Source organism: Phoenix dactylifera, chromosome 16, assembly GCF_051530095.1.
Source record: "Phoenix dactylifera cultivar Ajwa chromosome 16, Ajwa_hap1_PhDact_Kaust_v1.1, whole genome shotgun sequence".
Taxonomy (NCBI): domain Eukaryota; kingdom Viridiplantae; phylum Streptophyta; class Magnoliopsida; order Arecales; family Arecaceae; genus Phoenix; species Phoenix dactylifera.
This window is the reverse complement of record NC_143205.1, coordinates 8,966,578-8,994,551: the sequence shown is the minus strand read 5'-3', so window position 1 is coordinate 8,994,551 and position 27,974 is coordinate 8,966,578. Positions and strand designations below refer to the sequence as shown.

At 35.7% G+C, this 27,974-nt stretch overlaps 1 protein-coding gene across 3 annotated transcripts; it reads right to left on the bottom strand.

Moving 5' to 3' along the window:
• Nucleotides 1-86: 86 nt before the first annotated feature.
• LOC103704869 (protein TPX2-like) lies at nucleotides 87-23,004 on the bottom strand. 3 transcript variants are annotated; one of them, XR_015974078.2, is made up of 16 exons: nucleotides 22,644-23,004; nucleotides 16,370-16,525; nucleotides 12,743-12,893; nucleotides 12,190-12,298; nucleotides 11,964-12,014; nucleotides 11,480-11,589; nucleotides 11,303-11,381; nucleotides 11,147-11,209; nucleotides 10,949-11,011; nucleotides 10,663-10,724; nucleotides 3,084-3,153; nucleotides 2,555-2,617; nucleotides 2,284-2,361; nucleotides 2,153-2,196; nucleotides 1,897-2,002; nucleotides 87-1,305 (listed from the first exon to the last, which is right to left on the bottom strand). XR_015974078.2 is itself a non-coding variant. In XM_088712651.2 (15 exons), the coding sequence occupies exons 1-14, from the start codon at nucleotides 22,822-22,824 to the stop codon at nucleotides 2,158-2,160; spliced, it is 1,275 nt and encodes a 424-aa protein (XP_088568777.2). In that variant the 5' UTR covers nucleotides 22,825-23,004; the 3' UTR covers nucleotides 87-1,305; nucleotides 2,153-2,157. The 3 variants fall into 3 exon arrangements, 1 of the variants encoding a protein (XP_088568777.2); XR_015974077.2 differs by having other exon boundaries at nucleotides 2,153-2,361; XM_088712651.2 differs by lacking the exon at nucleotides 1,897-2,002.
• Between the last annotated feature and the right edge of the window lie 4,970 nt (nucleotides 23,005-27,974).

Below are 27,974 nucleotides of genomic sequence, written 5' to 3'. Positions count from 1 at the left end.
TATGCTAAACCTATTTAATAACGTTAGAAGCAAAACTAATTTATATTTGATAACTTTAATAGTATTAAAATAACAAGAAAAGGGTGCGGTGGTCGGGGGTGCAGTGGTCGGGTGTGTGGTGGCTCCAAGTGGGTCAGATTTAAGTGATTCGATCAAGAAAGAGAGAGAAGAAGAAGAAAGAGAAAGAAAGGATCTTCTCTTTCTTCTCCTTTTTTTTTTTCTTTTTCTACTTTTTAATTTTGGACAAGCAGGAGAAGAAGAAGAGGAAAAGAAGAAAGGAAGGGAGTGGTGTGGTCCGATAAGGCGCAGCCAAAGGTCCGTCGGGGTGGCAGCATGCAGCAAAGGTGGGCAGTAGTGAGTTATCAATGGCGACGACCGATGCAAAAGAGGAAAAAGGGCCAAACAGGGGTTGTTTCATCCAATCAAATCTAGTCTCCAGCTGGGTTGCCGGCCTCTGGAGCTTCGAGATCTGCTAGGGGCCAACATAGAGATGGGGCGAAGGCCTCGGTGATGAACACGGACGGTGGAGGCGGCCAAAAAAAGAGAGAAAAATAATAAAAATAGGGGACACAAACAAAAGATTTCTTAGTTGATTTTTGGCCAATTTATCTATCGACAGTCTGCCGAGCACCATGGCTCGGATTTTTGGGTGCCATAAAGCTAGGGAACGACGAGAAAGAGGGAGAAAGAGTGAGGAGCTCGTCAATGGGGGGTTGTGGAGGGGAGGGAGGACCTCAACCATATACTAACTACAAAATTCCCCGACCACCAGAACAGTTTGCAATTCACCATTGGTCCTTGAAGAAATTTCAACAGCAGTGAAGAAATCATAAATGAAATTGTATAGCAAATATGAAAATACATCAAACTCATCAACTTTAACAGACAATATACATTACAATTCCCATAGTGTAGAACTGTAACAAGAAATGCTTTGTTGTATGATCTATGCACAGTTATTTTTATTTAACAAAACAATATCTTATGCTTAAAGATGTAAGACTGTACAATTCTGATTGTCATTTTTATTGAGCCATTAATTGCTCACAGCTCAGCTTCAGAGTAACAAGTGCCTCTCAGAATTTCCAGCACCTATGATTGCTGGAAGAACTGTAATTTTCACTTCCACGCAGCCATCCCTCTATTTATATAAAGAACTGTCAGAAATGGCCTAAGATCTATTCAATGGCCGCCTCCATATCAACTATTGCCACTCCATCATCATGTAAGATGGCAAAACAAAAAAAAAAAATTACTGTACCATTCAGAAATAAACTTCTGTCCAATCAACACAAAAATATGACCCTGCAGCAATTTACAACCAGAGGTTAATATTTGGCTCTGTATCTACTATAGCGGTAGTTCATAGCTGCCAATGAAAAGGAATAAAATAAATACTAAGATTTTGTGAACGTAACAAGCTTGCAGTAGCTTATAGAAGTCTAAAGATAATAAGGTAACAAGGGAAGCACATTTTCTTGCATGCATGCATCCCCATAAAGATGAGGCATAACATTCAAGATTACAAAGCTGGAACACTAAAGATCAGAAAATAATCAGGGAAATCTGGCATGGCCGAACAATGTACTGCAACAAAGAACAGAAGGAAACGATAGATGTTTTAAGTAAAACCCTTGCAAAACTACCGCCTATATGGCACAATGAAACATGAGGAGCAAGGGTTTTACTTAAAACCTGAAACCCGACTCCTATGAGAATGGGGAAACAAGCAAAGTATAAACACTCGACAGTCTATGATTCTCCAATAAATGCTCACACTCATGAGCATAACATAAAAATAAAATTAAAAGGGACTGGTGGAAAATGAAAAAGGTTGGAGCTGCAAGGAAAGGCATATGAGCACGGAGCTAAAAGTCACATTAGATAGATATTCACCTGAACACATATGACTATGATTTGAAGTCCCAACTCAAATTGTCATATTCAAATGTAATCTGCATTGTCCAAGTTTTTGCAATTTTCACTTGTCTGCATGAATCCTCTACAAATGAGAGTTAAAATATTTATGGTCTTTTAAGTTCCAAACAAAGCATAAATGTCAAGAAAATGCACCCCCTTTCAAAAAGAAACTAAAAGGCAATCATAAGTGAAACTGCACTGGTTTCCTCTAATGAACAAAAATTGGGCTTACCGTTTTCACTCTTGTACGGGAGTTATCAAATTCTCTTTCGATTCCTTGCGATGTAAAAGTTAGTGAGTATATTTGAAAGAATTGAATAGAAATAATATTAATTGAAAGAGTTGAAGAAAAGGAAAGCAAACCTTGGCAGCCAAATGAGTGGGCAGTGGAAGCCTTGTCTGGGAAGCAGTAGACTGCTGTCCATCCGAGGCTAAAGAGAGCTAGCATTGGAACAAAATAATCAAAATGATACACAATCCAATAATAGGTCTACCACAAGATCTAAATATAATATAACAAGAAACGGAAAAATGATCTGGATCATACATAATTATGCTCGAGGATGGCAAATGATACTTCCAATATGACCCGAATTTTTTATAGCAAAATTAAAATTATGGTGTTTGAACCTACCTTGTTGAAAAGTTCTGTCAATGGAGGCTGCTGACATCTTTTGGTAGTTGAGAAGTTGAATTCCTACAAACAAGTAAGAAAGGATAAATATATGTTCAAATTTCATAACAGAGGTTACAGTTGTTCCTTGGAACATTTAATGCCAAAATGTATAAAACCCTAGGTACTGTTATTTCCTGCTTGGTACTCCGGAAGATGCCAAAATCTCCTTTGCTTGAAAAAATCTGCTTCCAATCAATTCAACCAGTTAACGATGTGGTTTAGATGCACTAGGAAGACATTACATAAGAGCATCCCCATGACAAGAAAGGTGTGTGTTCCAATAACTTTTTCTTATCTATGTAGGCCTAAAGGCACAGATATAGCAGAAGAAGACTAGAAGCTTTCAAAGTTAACTCAAAGACAATTAAAATTTTAATGGATGGATTCTATGAAGTCACGCCACTAGAAACACTCGGCATGGCTTAAATTTCCAAATGAACATGAAATAGACAATAAGAATGAGTTTAAATGGAATTACTAAAGCTACCTTGTTATTCAAGGGTCGAGCATTGACCATGGAATGCATGTTTCTGCTGTCCTCCGCCTTCTTATCATCACTAGTATGTAACAAAATGAAACAAAAAAAAAAAATCAATAAACTTAAGAAGTATGAAGAAAAAAAATAAAAAAATAGTAATTCATTAAAACAAATCTTTGATCAATCAACAATTTCGCAAATCAGGAGAAAGCTTGTTCAGGTTCCTTTTCAACAAGCAAACATATCAGATACACTCGCTTGAATGACCACACATCTGCTCTTGTAACATCATAAGAGGCAAACAAAAACAATCACCTTAGGGGCAAAGTGTTGTGATTTGAAGAACCTATCTGAATTTTTATGTTTTATCCAGACTCTCTAAATGATTTATTGAAGGGTTTATTTTTGATATTTCCTATTTGGTTTTGTACTGGACCCTTAAATCTGGTTAAAGGAAACCGACATCATGTTAGTTAATATGCGGACACCCATATAATATGATATCAACTAACATCATCTTATAGTTTATGGGCAACTCCCTGCATGCACAACAAATGATTTGAGGTTCATTCACTGGTGGATGATAGGACACCAACCCTGTATCAATAAACAAATTTGTCAATATAAGAATGAAAAATACTTGCATTAGATCGATACAGGTGCATTAAGGACTACTACTCTGTTATTCTTCAATCATCCTAGTCATGTTCACTTAGATTCTGATGATAGTGAAACAGAGTACAATATGGCTTATTAATCATAAAAGCTACCAATTTGATTGTAAGATTCAGGTCACCAATCGTAAGATTTTGACAGCAATACCAATTTGAATCCCCATCCTACCTTCATCAGTCGATCTATCTCCAATGAATCAGGCTTCGGTCCTCTTTTGGATTGCACCTCTGTCAATTATTGAACCCTCCACTAACTGGCCAAACTCACATCTATTAGGTTTTAAGCCAGCAGATCTACATAGATTCTTGCTTACATATTTGTGCAGATCAACGTCAGAAAATCCACCCATATAAGAGATCTGGCAAACTTGTAGATCTATGTAGATTCTTGCCTCAATTTGGCCCTCTCGGGGAGAACTAAAAAAATTAGCTAATCTGCTCAATCAAGATCTTATAGAATCCAACATCTTCATCTTTAACCCAATGTTTGAGGTTAGGACTTGCTTCAAAATACACATGCCATGAACCTACCTTCTGCAGGAAATGTTGGTCAAATCACGTGGCTCTGGTCCCAAACAAGCCTAAACATTTATGACTGAAGCTAAACAAACAAAAGCAACAACCAAGCCTTCTCACATCAAGATGGGACATGACTCTGAAGCTCTATAAAAAGATAAAGCAGACTTTTACAATTTAGAGTCAATTAGACAGCACCTTAATAGTTATCTTCTGAAATATCGATCCTTAAGCTAGTAGCATGAGGAATTACTCCAAGGTGGAGAAGAGGGTGGAGAAGAATGCATTTTTTTTTTCTTCAAAGAGAAAAGTGAGCTAGTAGAAAATGTCTATAGTGCCTACTCTAACTCCAGTCATACATATGTTTTGCAACTAGTTCTATTAAATTCACAAAAGGTACAGTACTATGGCTCTGTGCCCCCAGCACTCCAGCAGAGTGAGACTAGGCATCAAATTTCTTTTCTATGTTCATATATGTTGAAGGCCAAGTTCGTTGTTAAATACTCATGAAAAACCTTCTATATAAACTAAATCCCTCAAGTTTCTTTTCTTTCAATCTGATTTTTCACCTTTCTCTATTGAAAAAACCTAAGTTCACTTCTCTCCCTGCTGTTACATCATATGTTATAGCAAAGTCAGGTATCACATAAAATTTTATTTAATGACCATAACCTTGTTCATCATGCACCCCATTATAACCGAACTTCTCTCACACTTGCAACAGCCTCCTTACTCTTTACTCATACTTCATACTAGACAACCTTGCTTCATGTCTCTTTACAAGGCTTACAAGTGGCTGTCTTTTCCTTTTCAAGTGTGCCCGCCAATCCAGGTCCAACAACTCGCGTGAAGTTCAACTCTAGTTCCTATGGGCTCTTCTCAGGGAAGGGAATGAGAGGACTTCTTATCTTCATATCGGCCTTAAAACTAAAACCTTACAAATGTGATCCAACCATATAAGAACATTTCCTTCTTTCAGCCATTGCCTCATTAGTACAATATATCACTGAGACATCTGGCAATTGAATCTTTTCAGTTGACAAAGACTGTGATAGCAATATTAGCCAAAAGTGCATATCTGACAAAGAAAGAAATGGGGGAAAAAAAACAATATAATAAGTAGAACATTAGAATGCTTAAACTACTTTATGCTTACATTCTGTTATGGAGGATAGACGATTACCCATTAATCCTTATATTCCTACTTCAAAACCAGACAAATCTGCAATTAGTTCTAGAACTTCTACTGTCAAACTAACACAGCATGGTTTTATCAGTTAGAACACACTATTCACTATCTTGTATATGGTGACTAACCCTTCATAGACTAATATCTCAGGTTATGGCCCCTTGGGATCAAAAAACAAACAGGATCATTGCAACTTTCTGAAGCTCAAATTCCATGGAACTCAGATATAATTAAACATGCTTCAAGAGCTCCAAAGCCAGCCAACATTGCATGACTCCTCAGCCTAACATTATCGTCACCATAAAGTCAATGGCAAGCCTTAACATGTATTTGCACCCATAGAGTATACAGGCAAGGCTCCAGCTTACCTCAAAGAGAACTCATTATCTCTTGTAGTTTCCGTTGAAGCCATTCATTGTCAACCAACTCTTTCACCCTTTACAACTTCAATTTTTATTACCAAAGGAGATAAGGCTATTTATGAATATCAAATGGTGGAATGGAATCTAGTTGATAGCATTGAGTCCATGGTTGAAGAAACCTTTTCATTTAGCAACCAGTAAGAAACTATCATAAAGGAACTTTAACAATGCTTTATTTTTAATAGGTTTCTTCATAAGAAATTTCTCATTATCTGGTTATCAAACAAATTTCTATCTAACCTTAGAAAGGTTTGATGTAATCCTTTGCACCTACATTTTCATGGTTTTGAGGAACTAGTTTTGCAAAGCTCACCTTTGCAACTAGGTGATGAGAACCTTTTTTATTTGTATTATCCTTCCTTGCTCAAGCTAGCCACTTTACTTCAATATTATCATCACAATAAATGATATCCTGTCATGTCTTCTTTTTCTTCTTTTTTTTTTGGAGTAGGGGGCGGGATATGGTAGCATCTTCAAATTTCACTTGGAAAGGTGGGATAATCCAAGCTGTTTTGGAGATATTATATTCACTTGGTCATCAAAGAGGCTGTTAAGCATTGCAATAGATAACAACACTAAAGGTATCCCCTTCAGTTGAATGTCAAATAGTAGAGTAACGGTAAGAGTCATGGTCTGCCGTACCGATCGGTACGGGCCGGTATGTACCGGTACCGAACGCGGCCGGTATGGTACAGCTATATTTTTCGGTTCCGACTATTTGCAATCCGTACTGGTTGGTATCGGCCGGTACCGGCCCGTACCAACCTCAAATTTTTTTTGGCTTTTGGCCCGAACCAGCCGAACCAGTACCGTACCGATTCGGTTCGATATGGTACCGGTACCGTACCGATACCATGCCCAATGGTACGTCGGTATGGTCGGTACCGTACCGGTACCATGCCCAACGGTACGTCGATATGGTTCAGAACACAATTTGACAAATCAGTCCATAGCCTTATAACCTTGCAGGTTGCAGCTATCAATCCAAGTTTTGCCTACCAGTTCCTTGAATGGCTATCACTCAAACAAACTATCTATAATCATCAAACCTACCTAGCTGTTTTGACTCCACTTCATGTATAATGTGCAATTACGTTATCCTCTTCCTTATATTTCTCACGTCCTAGAAGACCAAGAACTGCGATAAGGCCTCAAAGCAAGATCTACAATCTCGATAAAAGGTACCATATTTGTATGTTACTTCTTCAATATGGTACAATATGTAAACCCTACTGAAACAACCATGGAACAATTTTTTTCACTTTTTATATCGGTTCGCCTCGGTATGGGTCTGTATGCACCTCGGCACACCTTGATAAGGGATGATACCCCTCGATAGGGGGCAATACTCCTCAGTAGCGGGCGATACAAGGCCTATGCCTTGAATATGAGTATCATACTAGTTCCGATCCAGTACAATATGGTATGCCCCATACAGGCGGTTCGATGTGGTACGATAGTCCATGCCTCAAAGTACTGAAGCAAGATATCTTGCAACATCTTGCATTATTAACTGAAGTTTTATCTTCACAATTTCTAGTATGCCTAAGGGGTATAGTTGACTTCTTCAATACCTCTTTAATGTGATAACTCAAGTAGAAGCCACATTGCTTCTGATCCAACCAACATAAAATGACCAAACAGGTTAGAGTTGGTTGTTATTTTGTTCTGAAATTTACTTGGGATATTATCGGTTATGGTCTAAAGTAGCATAACATTTGTGTTTCTTTTTGGGTTTTATTTTTAGTTAATTTGCTGTCCGACTATAGCATAAGAATCTGCACATGTAATCTCTAGAGAAGGTTAGGCATTTTTCTATTTCCTTGTAATTTCTGTACTTAGTGTTGGGGTTACTTGCTTAATAGGTTCTTGAGTTATATTTGAGTAGAGCTAGTGCCTACAGGTCCTACTGTAGGTCTAGAATGTCTCAGCAAAGGTTTTACGTCATTAAGGTGGTATTGTAAATTTATTCTCATGGCTTTCCATATTAGGTTACAGGTCCACATTTTATTATTTTTAGAAATTCTAGAAGTAGTTTGTTTCTTTCAATTCTACTTTCCTAGGGAAAAGGTCTAGAGGCATCCTATTTAACTAAGGATTCAAATCTAGCAAGACATTTTATACTTTTAGCTATAAATAGAGAGGAGATGGTGATGATGGATGAAAGAAACTAAATTATAATTCCTTTATCTTTTCCTCTCTTCTTCACATCTTTTTTTTTGTGTCTTAGTGGATTCGCTCAAATGTAGATGCAATTAGTCTGGAAACATTATTGGTTCTCGTTGTAGACTTTTTGGTGACAATATCAATTCATTTGACATTTAAATATAGTTTCATATCTGAAACAGATTTAAGATCCTATAATATTGTATATCCGATCAAACTAGTTGTTCTCTACACCAACATATTACTTTCATGCCCTATAATTAATACACTAAAGCTATAACATCCAATAGTGTCAGCCTCCACTACAATACTATCCTCAAAGAAAAGTAGTGATTGACTCTGGTGTTGAGAGAAACATGCAGACAAGAATTTTTTTGTAATTTGTCTCTCTCATAGGCCTCAAGTTGCCAGAGTCAATGCTCACTTTTTGTACTCCTGATCTATGTGCAAAGATTCTAGCTGAACAGAAGAGGGGATGGAACATGTTGGTTTTCATATTTGCGATTGGCAACTTCAATACCAATAACCTAGTTCCAATATTTCCAAAGGATCACAAAGATGTCACATTATAAGATCATATGTAAGAGTAAATTTCAAATTTCAGTCTGGAACATGGTATTGATTGGGGACCGATTTGGTACAATATTGGGACAACATCATAAGAATACTTAGAATGCCTGCAATCCTGGTAATTCACTGTGACACCATATTTTTTCGTCTCATTTGTTCTTTTGAACGGTTATTTAGGCTTTCAGGATTTGTTTAGGTCATTGATTTAGGACAGACACAGATTTTTTGAGCTTATGATTGGATCTATGGTGTTGGTACCAGTACCTACACCAATTTGAGCAACAGAAGCCAAATCTGAGCTCTATCCCCTTCTTCCTCTCTCTCCAGTGTCTTTTTCCTCCTCTCACATGCAAAGCAAACAGTGAAAACAAGAGGCTCAGGCATCTCTTTTGACATGTACTAATTGGTACTGGTTGGTATCAGGCTGTCTCGATTATCATCCTTGTCCTAGCTACACTACCAACCCTTACCAACTAAGACAACCTAATTGTTCAAATATCGAGTCCCAAACCTGCCCCAAGACCAGGGATCTTACCAATTTGATCCGGTTGTGCCAGGATGGACCAGTATCAAGACCTCTTATTTGTAGGTAATTTTTACTGCAACACACTTGAATAATGGATCTAAAAATTTCTAAAACTGGGATTGCAATAAAATGTTACATATATTATCAATATAGTTGTCCTTACTCTCAACTCTACTACCCTATTTGTACAGTTCACTTTAGAACCCTACAATTTCTTTTGGGATATTGCCTTACAATTTGTGCACATGCAGATGCACATTTAAAAGAACTATCATGTTCTATCAACGGGTTGAATTGATGCAGAAGGCCAAATTTTGGAAGGAGATAAGATCTAGGAATACGCAGATAAAGACCTTAACATCAAGGTCTCTCTTTCTTATAGATCAAGAAAGAGGGTAAGGAAGAAAAGGATGAATTGGTCTTCCAAAACTATTCATTCCTTTAATCATCATGTTTTAAAGTTTTCAAAATTAACAAAGTAGGTTTCCTCCTAAACATGACAAACCCAAAGATCAAAATTTGCTCTTTTTCATATAGTAAAGATAAGAACAACAAATTTCTTGATTTTTTTTTTCTTTTCATCTTTCAAAGACGACTTTTAAACCATAAAATCTATTTCAGAATTGACTAAGGAGAGATTTTTGAGTGCCTGATTTTAGAAGACCAAGAAAATGAACAAGGACTTTATTTCATAAGTATAAAAAGATCTCTTTGAACTTCAAGTGCAGGTCTTTTAAACTTTGGTTGCTCTGCTCTCATTGCATTGCCATAACAATACACCACAAGAACCTAATATAGATGGTATTTTCTATAATGATAGAGAAATAAAACACACTTATGATTTCATCTACTTGACATTTTGAAAAAAGAATTGGCTGAACTAGAAAATTGACTCGTTGAATAAGTAAATGGTTGAATCAGATTCGGTTGGGTGGTACCAACTAAATAGAGTACAACTCCCATTTTTTCCTCATTGAATTGACCGATCAACTTGCTATCGGACATTTATTTTTGATTTGACGTGGCACCGTTTCAAAAAAAAAACTATCCTTGACATGAAGGAACTGCAAGCTTGGAACATGCATTCATGCAATATTGCTAGCAAACATGAAAAAAAACAAGCAATTTAGGTGAAAGAATTACAAGTATGCTAACTATAATTATTTATAAAATAAAAACTCTTCAAGCACGTCTAATACAATAGGTTGCAACTTTGTCCATGACCAGTTAAACAAAAATCAGTTGTCTTGCTGGGTTGTGAGCATGTAACTTCAGCATGAAAGATAAAGTAAAACAAAGAGAATTTGGCAACCAACAACGAATAAATGGAATAACAACCAATTTTATGGTGTTGGGTATAAATCTGCCTTAGAATACAACAAGCAGAACCAATAGGAAGAGAGGCAATGGTTCCCTGATCAAAAGCAGGGAAGTCACTTTAGTGATTTTAAACAACACAAAAAAAAAACAAATGAAAATCACAGGAAGCCACAAACACATTGGCCCTACCCCACTTTTGACTTACTTTAGTAGCTTTGAAGGACAAGAATTCTGATGCTCTGACCTTTTGGATTCTGTCACATCACCCTGTACAGTAGAAGGAATATGACTGTCTGCAGTCTGTATTCTATATTAAGCATCAGATTATGATGAAGAATAGATTTTGCAAGCTATATAATTTTATAAACAAATCTAATAATTAAATCACAGCTTCAATCCTAAAATTAAAAAATAATGATTGCTAAATCTGTGCAATTTATAAGGGTATAATAATACATCAGAGATACATGATCGGTGTTGTTGCATTGTACCAGTGATGATGTCGTAGCCGAGCAATGTTGAATAGCTCTGTCACGGGTTCTTAAGTTGAACTCCTAAAAGGCAAATGGACAAAGAAAGGAAGGTAAAGTCAGCTGTTCGAAATTTGCATTTTTCCTCATTCCTTAAGGAGTTCTAAGGCATATGGTAGAGTTATATCCATTAGAGAGAATGAGAGTTTATGAACCTACTTTAAAACTGGGTATCCGTGGAGTGCTCTTCTGAGTGAGGAGCAGTGAAGGAGCCTCAAGAATCTGCATAGACAACATGAATAACCATAACCTACCTGTTCAGAGAATCTAAATGGAAATTCTTGTCAAACTGCTTAAACATTTATGGATACCAACTTTTCGGTTTAAAGGGCGTGCTTTGAATGTATATGCGGCTGGCACCATCCCTTCTTGTAAATGTTTAGCATTGCTGGACCTGAACTCTTGATCAAATATGATGAATTTGTGGTTTTCAAAAAAAAATTATGCAAATGTCAAGTAGTATGGATACATGTTTAAGTAAAGCAGGTTTACCTTTGAGCCCTAAACTTGAGAGCCCTTCTTGCAGTTTCCAGCTCAGGTTCCTTTGGAATTGTGAGTTTCAACCTTGGAAGCCTGGTACTGCAATCAGTAGGCCCAATTTTCTGCATTGCCAACAAAATCCAATTATTAGCTGGAAAGCAAAGAGGAAAGGATAATAGCAATCAAGCTTCAGATAAATATATTGAAAAAATTCTTAGTCCAGACATCAATAAGGAAAATTTATGAGTTGGTACAATCTAGGAAAGGCCAGGACCTTTGGATGAAGAAAGGATTATTCCTCCTTTAAGTAAGTGAATACTAAATCCAGGAAGAAAAAACTTCCGATCTAAAAGGTTATTTATTATTCATTACTATTCTATCTATTTCATATAAAACTCCAGAAAGAATTTAGGATAAAATTACAGATTTTAATTGCTGGCGATCATTCTCTACTCCAACGACTAGAGATTTGTGCTTTCTAAACAGCAAGAATTACCTTTTGTGGAACTTTGTGAACCAAATCAAGTTGTGTCCTTGCACTATGTATCTGCATTGCATAAGATGAAAGAATAAACATAATCATAGTGTTGACTAGCATATTAATTTTATATACAATACAATCTCAAGAAACATTCAATAACGCCTATATGAACATTTATTCTGACTTAAACAAGTCTATAAGTGCATATATGCATTATGAGAAAACAAAATACATGCAACACCTTGCATAGATGACCTCTCTCTAGTCTTTGCCTTTTGGCAGATTGATGCAGATAACTGCTTGAATCTTCCAAATTTCTGTTACTTTTGACTGCTGCTGGTTTTCGATACCTGACAAGAGAAAAGGATGAAAGTCAACAATTTTCTTTCAACAAATAATTAAATGCCTACGATAAATATACAGGTAAAGAAGATCATGTGCAGTACATAAGAACAACCAATACAAGAATAGCTGGAGAATATTGATCAGATACAACATTCAATGAATGTGAGGAAAAGGGAGAAGATAATTGAACCTATAGGGAAATCATGAAAATCAAAATAAGCCAAAGAAAAGTGACCGTAAATATTTCAGTTACAAGGTAGCATAAAGAACAACCAGATGACTCTAGACAGTTTTTGAAAATCAAAATAAACCAAAGAAAAGTGACCGTAAATAATTCAGTTACAAGGTAGCACAAAGAACAACCAAATGACTCTTAGAAAGTTTTCAATTACTACGTAAAGAGAATAATTACAATAAATATGAGTCATAAATATCACCACGGGACACACCGGCGGGCATTGTTCACACGTGGTTGGTTTTGCTTGGCCAATTGACTTGCTGTAGGCTTCATCAAAGTTGAACCTTTTGAGAAGGGGCCGTTGGTAACAGATCTACTACTAACTTTGGAAACACTTTCAAGCATACAGCCATGTTCCAATCCTATATGATAAAAGGTGAAAACATATCAGGAGAAAAAATAATAGTAATATTTTGACCCACTTCTTCCCATAATTATTTTCTAATACACTCCTCCAAAAAAGAAACTATAAACTATTACAAACCTGGAATTATAAACATAAAAAATGCATTACCAATGTCTGCAAAGTTCCTCAAAGAAAATCATATGATTTAAAAAGTGCTTCATGCCTAAGAAACAGTATGATGGGCTAAAATGATGAGGGAAAAACAGGTATCAATTACTGCCTTCAAATAAACAATGAGAACAAAATGTATGATTATTAATTATTCAAAAGTTGTACTATGTTTGCGGTAGAAGGAAATTCAATCACAATTCATATTAATCATTATTCTACGACCAAATGACCCTTATCTTTTTCTCAAAACTAGCACATCTGGTGACTTTTAACAAATCAAGTGAAATTGTACCGATAAATACATAAGTCAATGAATCAATCAATCAATCAACAATTTTTATACTACAAATAATAAAAGAAGCAGAGAAATTGTTTTTATTTTAGTTAAGATGTTCCATGCCATTAAATTTAGGAAAATTATATTTACACCCCCACAACTTTGACCCTTTTGCATATACACCCTCTCAACTTTAAAATGTTTCAACTTTCAATTAAGCACCTTAACTTTTGATTGCTGTCAACGTAACCCTTCCATATGTTTGGTATGTGAGGCTGTTAATTGGTGGTGCAAAATGATGGAATTGTCTCAAGATTATAAGGGCTGGTGGAGAGGGCAAAACCCCCTAGGATTATGTGGCATACGAACCATTATTCCTCCATCTTTACCTAGTTATCATAAAAAATAAATAGCTTTAATTAATTATGTTGCTTCATCAAAGCAAAATTTTTGTTTTACATTGGTAAGGATATTATCATAAAATGTATAAATATTGTGTGCATCTTGTATATACATACTAAAAGTAAAAAAAAAAATTAATATAGATGTTCTTTCATGATCCATATTTTTTTTTGTTTTAAATTAGTTCAGAAACTTCCCTGATTTTAGTTTTCTAATGTAAAGACTAGGGTATAAGATCCAAACGTTGATTTGGGAATCTAAATTATTCTTAGCGGAACTTTATTTTTTCTTGGTAATAGACAAAGCAATTGTTTTAGCAAAACCAATGGCCATATGCTTGGTTATATCGAAACAAGCACCAAATGATCATAGCCTCTCCCTGAATTAAGTGATCCAAAGCACTAGGGTTTCTGAAGAGGGTTCAAGCCAAAAAGAAAAAAGAATAGAGAGAAGCTCCTCTCACAGCCTCTTCCACTTCCTCCTATGCCTCCCTCTCGAGATGTCTCCTCTCTTTCCCCCCTCCTCCCTTGCCTCTTCATCTCCTCTGCCATCTTTTCCTCAATTCCTTCAGCATCAATGAGTCTGACTCTGATGCTATCTAGGCTAATGGTGACCAATCCACTCATCAATCTTCATCCACCTTCCATGACGCAACCCCTCAATAGCCCCTCCAATTCCAATTCCCCCTCAAGAATGCCCTTGACCTTGGGGTCTACAAGGTAAATCTAAAACAGAATCCAGGCCTTTTTTATTGCAAATGTTAGAACTTCTATGGGATTTTCTTATTTCAAGGTTTTCTTTTGGGTGATTTTGAAGGCTATATTGGCTAGCAAGGTCAGGTAGAGGTCAATCCATAAGCAGTTGAAGAGCAGGTGGATGGTAGTGTTGTTTTCCCTTAGGACAAAAGGGATTCAAAACAACCAACAGTAGCTTGACAACATAGGTCCATAGGAATATGCTAACTGATGCGTCGTGTGGTAACACCAAGATAGCATATACTAGGAGCACCTCGAGAACCTTGCAGTTAAGCATGCCATGCTTGAGTAAGTGGTGGTAGTCTTCAACCCCCATATTTTTGACATTATGTGACTTAAAATCAGGGTCTGACGAACCGGTGCAGGATCGGGTCAGTTCGGTTGTGGAATTTGGAACTCGCCCCGAACCGGGCAAATTTGGAGCGGAACTGGTGCGAACTGGGCAATTTGCACCAGTTCCAACTAGTTCGAACCGGTTCCCCCCTCCCTCTCCCATTTTAAGTAGTGGAAAGGCCTGAGAAGGCTTTCCAAGTCTTTCCAAGTCTTCACAATTTTTCCATAAAAATGGTAGTGAACTCTTCATCTGAATCGAATTCTTCCATCATGCCAAAGCATACCAAAACAGGGATAGAAAAAAGGAGAGGGAGGACAAGAGAGAGGGAGGGAGACGAAGAGGGGGGAGAGGAGGAAGGAGAGAGAGGGGGCAGATGGAGAGAGAAAGAGGTCGAGGCCTCTGGACTCACCTGAGAGAGAGAGAGAGAGAGAGGGAGACGAGGCTGAGGCATCTGTCGACGGCTTCATGAGAGAACAAGACCAGAGGAGAAGACAGAAAAGGAAGAGAGGGAAAATGAGAGCTTCGAGAGCTTCAAGCCATCGATGAGGAGCTTTGAGAGCTTCGAGAGCTCCGAATATGATAATGGAGACCGAGAGAGAGGGAGGCAGAAACAGAGAGTAAAACGGGTCATCGTACATTGCCATCATTGACAAGGACCAAGAGCTTTGAACAAGCTTCCTTTTTTGACATTATCTATAATTTGTCCTGTCGTACAGCACTTAAGCGTCTACATATTTTATTATGAAAAGATCATAATTGAATTATAAAATAATTAGGTAATCTTCATTCCTATCACAACCAACATTACTAATTGGAAAGTTATGAAAATACGAATTATCCTACCCCTTAAACATAACCCTTCGTATCATCAACATATAACATATTGATGACAATGGCCCAACTTTCACAAAATTTGCAGATTATCAGATCTCTGCAATCTAAACATACAACTAGATTCCCTTTCAGATGTAATGAGTGCATGAAACAAAAATGATCAAAATTTTCCATGGCAAATCACTATTTCTCAGCTGCTACTGTTGATTTCTAAGCCAACCATATCCAAATAATTTCTTTAAAGCTTCATTTACTAAGTTTCTAGAAAATAAAATCCAAGGAACTCTAGATGGCATCTTCTAATATCTCTACAACAAAATATCATTGTGCTTTCAATGAGTTTCCTTTTTTCTATCTGTTGATCATAGTTAGGTAAAACCAAAGTTCATAATACCGGTTTCCATACACGTACCAGTACCATGTTGGTACAATGTTGATAGTGGTCAAGTCGGTATTCCCACGCTCGATATGTCCCCGATGCCGAGTATCAATTAAGTCCCGGTTAAGCCCAGTATAGGATAGTATGCACTATTAAATCGAACCTTGGGTAAGACTAATATCCATAATCTTTTTTACTCCAAGTTTTCCATATACTATTTAACAACCTAAAGACAAATATTATGAAATCAAACAAAAATAAAAGCTCAGCAATGAGCATATTAGACAAAAGAAAAGGTGACTACTTGCAAAAATTTCTAAGCCTTCAAGGATATCAGTACCTTTATCATTTTCATACAGTACTGGGAGCTCAGGGCCAACTCCATCATCGAATTGAACATTGATAGGATTAGCACGTTCTGAATCTTTAAGATTTGGATGGGTATCTACATTTTCCACTGGGACATACTTTTTGGAGATCATTTTTACTACTAGTGCTGAGAAAATAAAAATTAGAAGGAAAAGTCAAATATAAAACTAGATATCAAATTATAACAATAGTAATAGAATGAGATTGTGGCTATAGAATTATAAATACAGAATCAAAGTATGCCAAGTAAATAAATAGAGTATGAAGATATAAGGAAAATTGGACTGTTCCACAAGGCTTTAAAATGTAATAATTAAGATTAAACAAGCAAATGTTGTAGATAAAATGCATGCAATATTTATCATTATGTGAAACAATATTTTATTATTCATAGAAATATAGATGTACCAAGTAAAACATTTACATAACCTCAAAATAATAACTATTTGGGTCTTCTTGATCCTCATTTGCCATGTATTCCTATTTAGGGCCATATCTAATATCATTTCAAGTTTTTACATATCTTTCCTAACAACCTATATCCGTGCTATCTTAGGTCTTCCTCTCCTCTTCCCACATTATTAATGACAAACTAAAGTATCTCTCCTTATTGAAGGCCTCTTAGATCTTTGTTTGTCTATACCATCTCAATTTCACTAATCTTCCATTATTTTGTTCTTAGTTTTTAAAAGTCCAAAAGCTCCTCTAATATATTCATTTCTAAAGCTCTCCTTTCTAGTTTTAGCACAAAACCAACTTAAAATTCTCATTTCTACCATGATCGACTTGTAAAAGCCACTTTATTGCCTTTAATTTGGAATTATAAAACATTATAAGCCTTATTATCTTCAAGGTATGTGTCGAATTCCAAAGGCACCCCTTCACTTCCTCCAACCAGTTCTAGTTCTATTAGATATATTCTCATGTATGTATAATAGATCCTAAACAAGAAAACCAATCACTTTGTAGTATTCCTTGTCCATCAATTTTTAATTGGGATCTCATCTTTATTTTTCAATAAAATTACATTTTATATATTTTTGATTGTTCTATTAATATTCAAGCCCTTATCCTCTAATGATTTCTCCTAGAAATTTACCTAATATCAAGTTATTTCTTCATCAGTCAACATCCATCTCTACACAGCATCTATCATGGTATGTTTATCCATAACTAGTGTAAAAAGATATGGTTTACTTCTAATCTGTGGTGCAAATCTATGTTGGCTAGATTATACATGTTGTATCATAACTTCTAGCACTTGTCAACTAAATTCCAGCACTAGGTATTCTAAGTGATTTTATAACATTTAGGTACACCCTACCTTCCTAAAGCTCACCAAATTGAGTTTTGCTTCGGTACATTTATTTTCCCATTTTTCAAAACAAACAACCTAGGTCTCTTCCTTTAGTCTATCGGCAACCCAATATACCTCATAGGAACCAATTAAAAGTGGCAAAGGATTCCTAAACTTTCTCAAGCTCAAAGCTTTAACATGATAAATTAAAAGCTCATGTTAATGAACTATCAAATGAAATAAGAAAACTCCAAGAAAAATCCTCCCACCTATGAGAATTATTGAACTCTCCCTCTCTCTCTCTCTCTCTCATTGTCTTTCTCTTGAGCTCACTTAGTGCTCTTTTTGCCTCTCTCTTGTTTACTCTCTCTCTCTCTATCTTGCTCATGGATTCCTCTCTTACACACCTCTTTCACACTCTCTTGCACCCTCTATCTTACTCTCTTTATCTCACTATACATATCTATCATTCAGCCTCTCTCTCTCTCTCATAATTGGAAGAGATAGTAAACAAGATCTCCATATATCCAATTCGAAGTCAGACCCACATCCCACTATCAAGTTCTAATTGTTTTAGTCATTAACCAATTGAGCCAATTAATATATCACATGCATATTATATCCTTTGTAATTTAAAGGGTTGGAATTTAATGTGGAGAATAATTACTTTTTAAGAAAAGTAGACCAAAGCAAAACTCTACTAAATTACATTTAGCTTATCATAAGATTTCTCCAAGTCAATAAATATCACATGTAGAATTTTCTTTTTACTCTATATCTCTTCATTAGTCTATGTAAGAAAATGGCCTCCATTGTTGACCTTTCTAGCATAAATCCAAGGTGGTTCTCTAAAATTTTCATTTTGTTCTTAGTCATTCATCAATCGCTCTTTTCCATAACTTCATATAACGACTTGTAAGCTTAATTCCTTAATAACTAGAAGAATTGTGCATATCACCTTTATTCTTATGGATAGGTACCCTTCTATAATCATCTGGCATTTTTTTAGATTTTAGGGTATCGTTAAATAAGTTACCAAGCGAAGTTAGCTTTTTGTCTCACATGAGTTTTCAACCCTTAATAGGCCCTTTCGACTAGTTGTAATGCCTTACCACTCAACATTCTTTTCATAGCCACCATTCATTAAATTTATGAATTGTATGTACGGAATCTTGTCATAACCCTAATTGTATTCTTTGTTAAAGATTTTTTTAGTAGAATCCTCACTTAAGAGTTTTTTATTAACATTCCCATCCTTCTTTAAGATCCTCATCTTTCACCAATACCCTTTCATTCTCACTCTTAATGCATTTAACTTGACCAATATTCGCATCCTTTTCTCTCCCTTACATATCAAACTAAGATTATATGGGCCTGTGAAACAAAGATGTAAAATGTCCCAATAAGGATAGCTGCTTAGATATGTGTTGTAAGGCTCGGAAAGACTTAGGGAGGATATAAGTTAACTTGGTTCATAGTTATGAGAAAGGATTTGGAAAAACCTAAAATAACACCATAGGTAGTCCTTGGTAGGAATAATTTGGTAAATATAGATTTTGTGAAGCCAACTCAAGTTAATAAGAACAATGTCTAAGCATACCCTAAATCTGGGTAGTTCTTTTGGGACAATGTTATGCTCAAAACAAAACTAAGCCCATTATTTCACCAACCATTTGAGCCCAAGCTGAGGTCCAGAATGTTTTGAGTTCTTAAGTTTTTAGGCTAGTCATGCTTTAGGGACTAGAAATGAAGCTCGATGCCTAGATCTTTCTGTGTCAAGTCTTTAAGCCACTTGGCTAGCATGAAATGTTGACAATGCAACCCATAACATTTGATTTCCTAGCAAATTATCAAGAAAGGCACACTTCTATATGAAATAAGCTGACAAAAACAGAAATAACTTCAAGAAATAGAACATTAATTTATATATTATAATATATATTGAAAATCAGCAATATTGAAAGGATTTAAAAGGAACTTTGACCACTCATGCTATTTTGAAAAGGTTGTTGCTTTAAGCTGTTAAAAAGGATAATAGTACTTGTTTTATTTACACCAAGGTTTCGAGGTCCATCGTAAAATGATTTAAAATACCTATTGGCAAACCAAACTCTCATATACAAAACTAGTAGCACAGGTATGACATAATTTTGTTGAAAACACATTACCATCATTGTAATTTCATCCATAATAGCCAAAATCTTTCACATAGTGTGTCACAACCACTTTAAATCTTGCTCTTTTTCCAAGTGTACTTCCTAAATACCTATTTCATGTAAAAACAATTTCTAGAACATCTAATGATTAAAAATGCCTATTGGCAAACCAAACTCATATACAAAACTAGTAACACAGGTATGACATAATTTTGTTGAAAACACATTACCATCATTGTAATTTCATCCATAATAGCCAAAATCTTTCACATAGTGTGTCACGACCACTTTAAAACTTGCTCTTTTTCCAAGTGTACTTCCTAAATATCTATTTCATGTAAAAACATTTTCTAGAACATCTAACATTGTGATTTAAACAACCAAAAGAGAATTTCAAATTAATCACAAATATAACCATGTATCGTGTATTTCTTACAACAACCATAGAATTTTTAGTTATATTAAAATATTTAAATTATTGCTTAAGAAGCTTCTAACCCTATGAAGTTTTGAGAGATGTGTTTCTTAGTATATATGCATTCAAATCTACTCTTGCACTTATACCCAGCTCAAGCAACTAAGACTTTGCCAATTTCATATGACACAAGGTTAATTATTTCAATCAGAAATAAATTGTTTGTACCCTTACTAAAAGGCTTTGGTATGAGTTAAGAAGTTATTCTTCAAAAAATGTCTCAATCAGAAAGATATCATATTATATTTTAGAAAAACAATAGATGAACATGGAGATGGAGATGGCATGATGTCAAGAATATAGTGATGCTTCATCGTGGATGTCATTGTCATATTTAATATGTACAATATATTATTTTTCATCAAATATGGCTAGATACATGTTGAATACCAAAGTATCCTGTTTTTAAAATTAAAAAAGAGCTTTGGATGCTTCTTGGATATATCCATAATACTTCTAAGATACTTTTGGGGATAGGGAGATAGTTTCTTTTTCCTATAGTGAATGCCAACCTTCTAACGATGGATACGATTATGGTTTATATGTATGGACGAAGCCTACATGCTGGAGTATGGTTTACGTTGTTTATGATGACCCATCATGCTTCATCGATGCTTTTTTATATATATGTAAAGATATATTTATTCACTTCCATATACTTAGCCATATCATGTCCTCTTTTTTCTCTTTCAAGACTTGACATATCATTGTATTTGTACCAACTCGTATCCATATATTGTCCTTATATTATGTTTCATAGTATGATGCATATCGCTCTTGTTAAAGATAAATGCCTTAGTATATTCATGTTTATATGTTCCTACAATAATCATACCACAAAATAGAGGTGACAACCCATGTAATTGCACAAATGTAGGATTGCTACAGGCATTATGGAAGAATTGCTTTTGCGCAACCCATGTAATCTTGCTTTCCATATTACGTGGTATTAAAGTTCAACCCCATTCATTAAGGGTGACAAAACCTAAAGCTTAGCAAAACTTATGCTGGATATATTTTTTTCAGAGAAAACTTCCCACTGATTTATTTACAAGGATGGGTACTTCGGTCTTTTCTTAATTGCCAATTGATGTGTCCTGCTTCTTTGAAGTTAAGTATTTATCTGGCTTGTTGGTAATTTATGAAATGAAAGTGAGCAATGTTCAAGAGACTGTTATTTGTGCAAATAAGAGCCTTAAAATTTTTCATAACTATTTCTTGAGATCAAGTTTAATTAGATTCTTAGGGAATGCTTTAATGCCAATAAGAAATTAATTGATTCCTGGCTTCTGTTAAATCTTATTTGACCAAATGGATTGATGAGGGTGTCTGAAAAGAAAAGTTCATAACAGGAAACTCCTATCAGGAGTTTGGACCAATACAAAATGCTCATTACAAAGAGGAAAAGGACCAGAACGACAATGCTCCTAATGTTGCCAGAGGATTCCCAAATATTAAGAACCTGTTATTCTGGAACCCTCAACTGTTTCCTTTGATTATAAAAGCCTTGGTGTTTAAATTGGCAAGTAAAATGAATGCTAAAACCACCATTAACTCTATAGATACATTAAAATAATCAATCAGTCAATTAATTAGCCCCATCAGATCACATAAGGGAAGCCAATACAGCTACTGTACTATTGTGGTTATAATATCTGGATGTAACAATGTAATCCAACATGTCACTTTAAAAACAGGCATTGCGATGTGCTCAAAGAATAGCATCAACTGATTATCCAAACAAAATACCAGTACAGAGTCAAATCGGTCACCCCAGTTCATATAACTGCCAATTGAACAGAAACGCTCTCAAGAGGGGGAAGAAAGAAGGCATCTTTATTCTCAAATCTCTCGCGCAACAAAACAACTCAAAACAATTGCTCAAGCCTCCCTATTCCATCTCATTGGTATCTATATAGCTTGTTCCACCAATTTAAGATGAAGATAAAACTCTAAAAAGCTACTTCTTTACATCAAAAAGAAAGCTTCCAACCCAAACTCCCAATTTGACCAAGTTTCCAATCCAAAGTTCCCAATTTAACCGGAGAAAAAGGTGGGGAAAACTCTTCAACTATGATTGTTTCATTTGCTTCCACACCACAAAGAAAACCAGATACCCATTCATCCAAGGCAATCACATGGAACAATCAAAACAATGCCATTAACTAAATTCAGAACCTAAAACGAATCGCGATACAACAAAGGCAAGAAACTATATCAAGAGCATATCAAGAATGCAACCAAAATAGAATGTCAATAAAAGATATATAATAGAGCAGAAAAAAAATTAAGGTTTTGCGCGGGATTTGATACATACGGGAGGGAGGGTAGCTCCCGGCGGTCTCGAACCAGAGCTCGGCTGCGCGAGAGTCCGCCGGGGTCTCCGCCCGGCCGAGGTCAAAGTACCGCGCAGCGTCGAACTCGTAGTCGAGATCGATCTCGAACCCAAGAAAGACCCCTTCTTCGTATGCCTCCTCCATCTCGTCGTCGTCGTCCATGGCGCCTTCAAGACCTCTCGATGTAGGGGATAGGGGGGTGGAGAGAGAGAGAAAGAGAGAAGGGACTACGGAGGTCGGGACACCGCGGCGAGGGAAACGGCCGGGGAGGAGGGTTCGAAGGCTAGAAGGGGAATAGGGGAAACGGCGACGCCGCCGGAGAGGTCGCAGAAAACTTAGCGAAGTCGCAGGTGGACGGAGGAGCGGATGCGGGGGGGGGGGGGGAATTTGAATGGGGGGTCCGAGGGGGTAAGTCGAAATGACTAATTTACCCTCATTTTACCTCGAGAATGTCGAACGCGCCCGCGTTATTTCAGAACGACGTCTGAAATCACGGAGCCGGAGTGCAAGAGTGTTCTGCCTTTTTAAGGAAAGTTATTAACGTTTCACGCTCTCGTTGCTGTTTTGGAAAGATCTTATAGGCCTGCAAGCCTGAAAACAGAAGCTATTAACGTTTCACGCGCTCGTTTCTTTTTTGGAAAGATCTTATAGGCCTGCAAGCTTAAAAAGAGATCGGGCCAAGAGTGGCAGCCAAGAGTGCCACTCTTGGCCCGCCAATATTCAGATCATTATTTTAGATCGAACCTAACTATTAGCTGATCAAGTTGTGCCCGCTCTAGGATCTTATATCCAGCGGGTTATTCAGGTTAGGGTCAAGCTCTAATCGGGATTAGATTATCTCAGGATTGAAGTTCCACTAAAACATTTAGCTTTTTTTTAATAACTAAAATAAAATAAAATAATCAATAATTAAATATAACATTGATAAAAAAAAATTTAAAGAAGATTAGAAAGAGATAACTTAAACTGGAGTTTTTATTCAAAAATTTAATTTTATATAATTAATTGACTATTCTTAAGTTTACAAACTACGGTCTAATATATATATATATATATATATATATATATATATATATATATATATATATATACATATATATATATATATACATATATATATATATATATATACATATATATATATATATATATATATATATATATATATATTGGGGTTTTTGTATCCATATCCTCCTAAATATTAAAATTTGTATGCATACCTCTCCAAAATCCAAATTGATATTTGCATGTCCACCCTTATAGAACACGTGTTTTACGTGGATATCTTTCTTTTCTTTTTTCTTGTATTTGTGCCCACACCTTCTAACGCTATTAAAAATTAGTGGTTTAAAATTAAAAATGACTAAAATACTCTTAATGGATAGACATACAACAAGAAATATTTATAAGAATATACATGTAAATAGCAACTTTACGAGCATATTCATGCAATTTCACATATTGAGAAAGGATTACAAGCAAAAAATCCTAATTTTATTTTTGTCTATTTTAACTTATTTTAATATTAGGATTTTAGTCTAGAGCTTGCTCCTCAATATTTTTATAAAAATATTGCTTAAAAAAAGATTGATTTGACAATTAGAAAGCAAAAAGAGCTATAGAAATTCTTTCACTAATCAAAAAATTATTTTACTTTATTTTTCTTTATTTATAATAACTACTATATATTATTTCATTAAAACATAGCTTGTAATATTTATTGTTATATATGCATATATGAGGGCACATATTAAAATAAAAAAAATAGAATCTCTTAAAGGCACACAATAGATTGTAATGATCAAGCTTTCTTGCTACTATTATATTCATGGGTGGAAGAACAGTATCAATCATCCCCAAGCAAAATTATTGAAGGACTTTAGAACCCTTCAAACTAATTAACAACATCTGCAGCTATGTGATAGAAGGCCACCCCTTACGCCATGTACCTTAAGCCACTTTTTTTAGCAATTTTAAATCAACCAGCAGCTTGGACATAAGAAATTTTTCAGCTCTAAAGCATAAACATTGCAAATCTCATACACTAAAAGATAAATATTACAAATTTCTCACAAAATTTTTCTTTAAATAATTCATAAAGCTGAAGGCAAGACCTAATAAACATTGCAAATCTTATACATTATATTACAAATCTCTCACAACATTTTTTTTTAAAAATAATTCATAAAGCTAAAGACAAGACCTAACCATTTTCATATAAAAAATGATACAAGAAAAGGAGAACTTCAATGGAAATGAGAGGGACTCAAAGTCTAATGGCGAGAACTCTGACAAACAGAAGAGAGGGAGAAGGATAGCCTACGGTGGAAAGGGAGTCGAGAAAATAGTTTTGATTCGAGATAGAGAAGGGAAGAGAGAAATCGAGAGAGATTGAAATATTTCTTAAAGGAGGTAGAGATACCAGTTTCCAGCGAGATTCATTAATTTGTTACCTGTTTCAGGGATAAAAAGATAATTTCATAGTTTTAATTAAATTTTAATTTAAATAAATATGATTTTGGCAAATCACGTTTGCTGATCACTATGTCCAAGGTATTCACACAAAAATAGTGTTTGGTGAGAGCATGCATGTAAATATCAATTTTAGAGGATATTTATACAAATTTCAATATTTAGAGGATATTTATGCAAAAATATAAGAATTTTTTTGCGCGTATACCCTCCTAATATATGAAATCGCATAAATACTTTCCAAAATTGCTATTTGCATATATAGCCTTCTAAATATTTTTTTTGCATGTTTATCCATTAAGAATATTTTTGTCATTTTAATTGTAAATTGCTAACTTTCAACGATATTAGATAGTATGGGAACATATATAAAAAGCTAAAAAAAAGAAGGATATACATACATTATAAATATTTTATGAGGATATATATGCAAATATTAATTGTGGGAGAGTATTCACCTAAATTCCAATATTTATGAGGGTATGTATGGAAAAAAACCTATATATTTATGATGGAGAGAATATTGGTCATCCAAACCTCAAGTTATTCCGATCTTTTTAACCTCAGCCTTGACTGACGTGAATGACTTCGGTTTTGGCCAATGTGTTATTCTAGTTAGTCCAGCCAAGGAGCAACGTCAAAGATCATTGAAGGAGTTACGATTATGGTGTTGGCAATAGTTTCTCCAGCTTACCATAAATAAACAATCAGCACAATTAACATTGTGGACATTGCAAAGAATTGTTACCATGCATTAAGTGAATGAGGCCAGTTGTCGCTATGCAATTATTGCACCTCCCAACAAATAAAGTAACGAATACTCACCTCAGCCTATATAGGAGTGACCGGGGGACCTTCAAGTAAGCACTCTCGAGCACTCTCTTACTCTCATTCTCTCTATTCCCTCCATTGTTGCTTTAAATTTTTAGTGACTTAAGCATCGGAGGGTCCCCTATAAGAAAACCTTCCGGCACACGAACTTTCTTGCAAGTCCTGCTCGCCTTCCAAAGTAGTGGCGTTGATTCATTGGCGTCTTAACGCCACTCCTCAAATATTGGTCAACCCATGTTAACCTCGGTACCGGCCGACCTTAGCATAGCTCGCGTAGTAACTGATCTCAATTCGAATTCTAGCAACATGTTGAAGCCAAACTAAGGCATGTAGGTTGAAGTGCCAAGCCTCACATTATGTTCTTGATGGAAATCTACACAGAAGGTCATTCTCTTTGCCTCTCCTCAAGCGTCTTCATTCGACCGAAGCAGATTATTCTTTTCAGAAAGTGCATGAAGGAATTTGTGGCAACCATCTGGAGGGCAGATTAGTGGCATACAAAATATTATGGCAAGAATATTGTTGGCCGACCTTACAACAAGATGTAGTTGATTTCGTCAAAAAATATGACTAGTGTTAGCGGTATACAAATATTCAATGACTGCTAGACGCATAATTAACACCGATCAATGCTCCTTGGCCTTTTGCATAATGGGGAATAGATATTCTCAAATCCTTTTCTATGGCGATTGGACATCGCAAGTTCCTCATTATAACTGTTGCTTGTGAAGCTTGATGCTATAATCTTAAATAAATTGATCATACTTCTACTATAGATACTATCACTTCATCTACCAATCCTTATTGTGGCCGATTGCAAGAATTGCTTCTTAATTGGGTCCTTGAATTTGCTCCATGTTAGATTATAGACATCGTCGTTTCTCATGTATGAATTCCTCCAAGTAAGGGCATGGTTGAAAAGCTTGAGGCGGGCGAGAGCTACCTTCTAGATATTGGTTTTTTTATAAATAGTGAAATAGGTCTCTAACTTGTATATCGAGTTATCCAACTTCTCTAAATTGATAGTGTTATCATATACATGGATGTCAATTCGACCTTTGATTTTGAAGGGTTAAAAAGAGAAATTTTAAGTGCCCCTAGGTTACTCATTCTCCTCACTAGATGGGGGATCTTCATCTTCAGATATGAAAGAAAAGCTGCGCAACAGAAATTATTGGTGCTTGTGCTAAAGCCATCACCAATCGTGAGATGAACTCGGTGATTAGGGCAATCTTTACCTCTAACTGTGTGAGACGCTCCTTCATCTCATCAATAATCAAGGTAGAACTAGTATCAATACTCGTCTTTATCCTTCAATGTACTTGAAGTATGAATAGCCCTTCTCTTATTTTCCTGCGTTGCTAGCACGTTTGAACCATAAACTAAGCCCCCACAAATGTAGAGTATTGAAGCTCTTATGCTAACTTGATTCGATTGGATAGCTCTTATCCTATCCAACCCTAGTCATAGTGGCCAAAGTGGCTCACATCAAGTCTAGTGATCCTCTTGAATTAAGTAGGGATGTCAGCCTTGAGGCCAAATCCTACTTGGATCCTATCCAAGTGGCTGGTTGGCCTTAGTCAAGTCTTACTAGACCTAACCAAGTATAATCCAAATATACTCAGGCTACTTTCCTAGCCCAATCTCCCTCCAATGCAATTTGTGTCTCACTTGGTCCAATTAGAGAGAGAACCCTCAATTAGAATTTAATCCAATTACATTAGAGATAGAAGACATATTCTAGATGCATTACTGAAATAGGTTAACTCGAATTCCCACTCAATCAAAAATCGCCCCTTCAATCGCTTAGTCACACATTAGCTGCATAGTCCAGCATAAGGATATGGAATCCATATCACTTTATTAAACCTCTCATTGAGCTGGATGAAACTAGTTGTTCTTTTTGTTCCTGCATGAGCCTTGTCTTGCAATTCAATTCTCCTATCATTCTAATGTTCATATATGACCACCAAGCATAGCACTGAAAGACCTTTGATCATATAGTTTCA

What these genes read in the sequence shown, in the direction of transcription:
- LOC103704869 (XM_088712651.2), bottom strand. Translation starts at nt 22,824, where the DNA reads ATGGACGACGACGACGAGATGGAGGAGGCATACGAAGAAGGGGTCTTT. An exon ending in AGAGAGGTCATCTATGCAAG is followed by an intron (nt 12,015 to 12,189) that starts GTGTTGCATGTA and finishes TATGCAATGCAG; the next exon opens with ATACATAGTGCAAGGACACA. An exon ending in CCACTCATTTGGCTGCCAAG is followed by an intron (nt 2,197 to 2,283) that starts GTTTGCTTTCCT and finishes TTACATCGCAAG; the next exon opens with GAATCGAAAGAGAATTTGAT.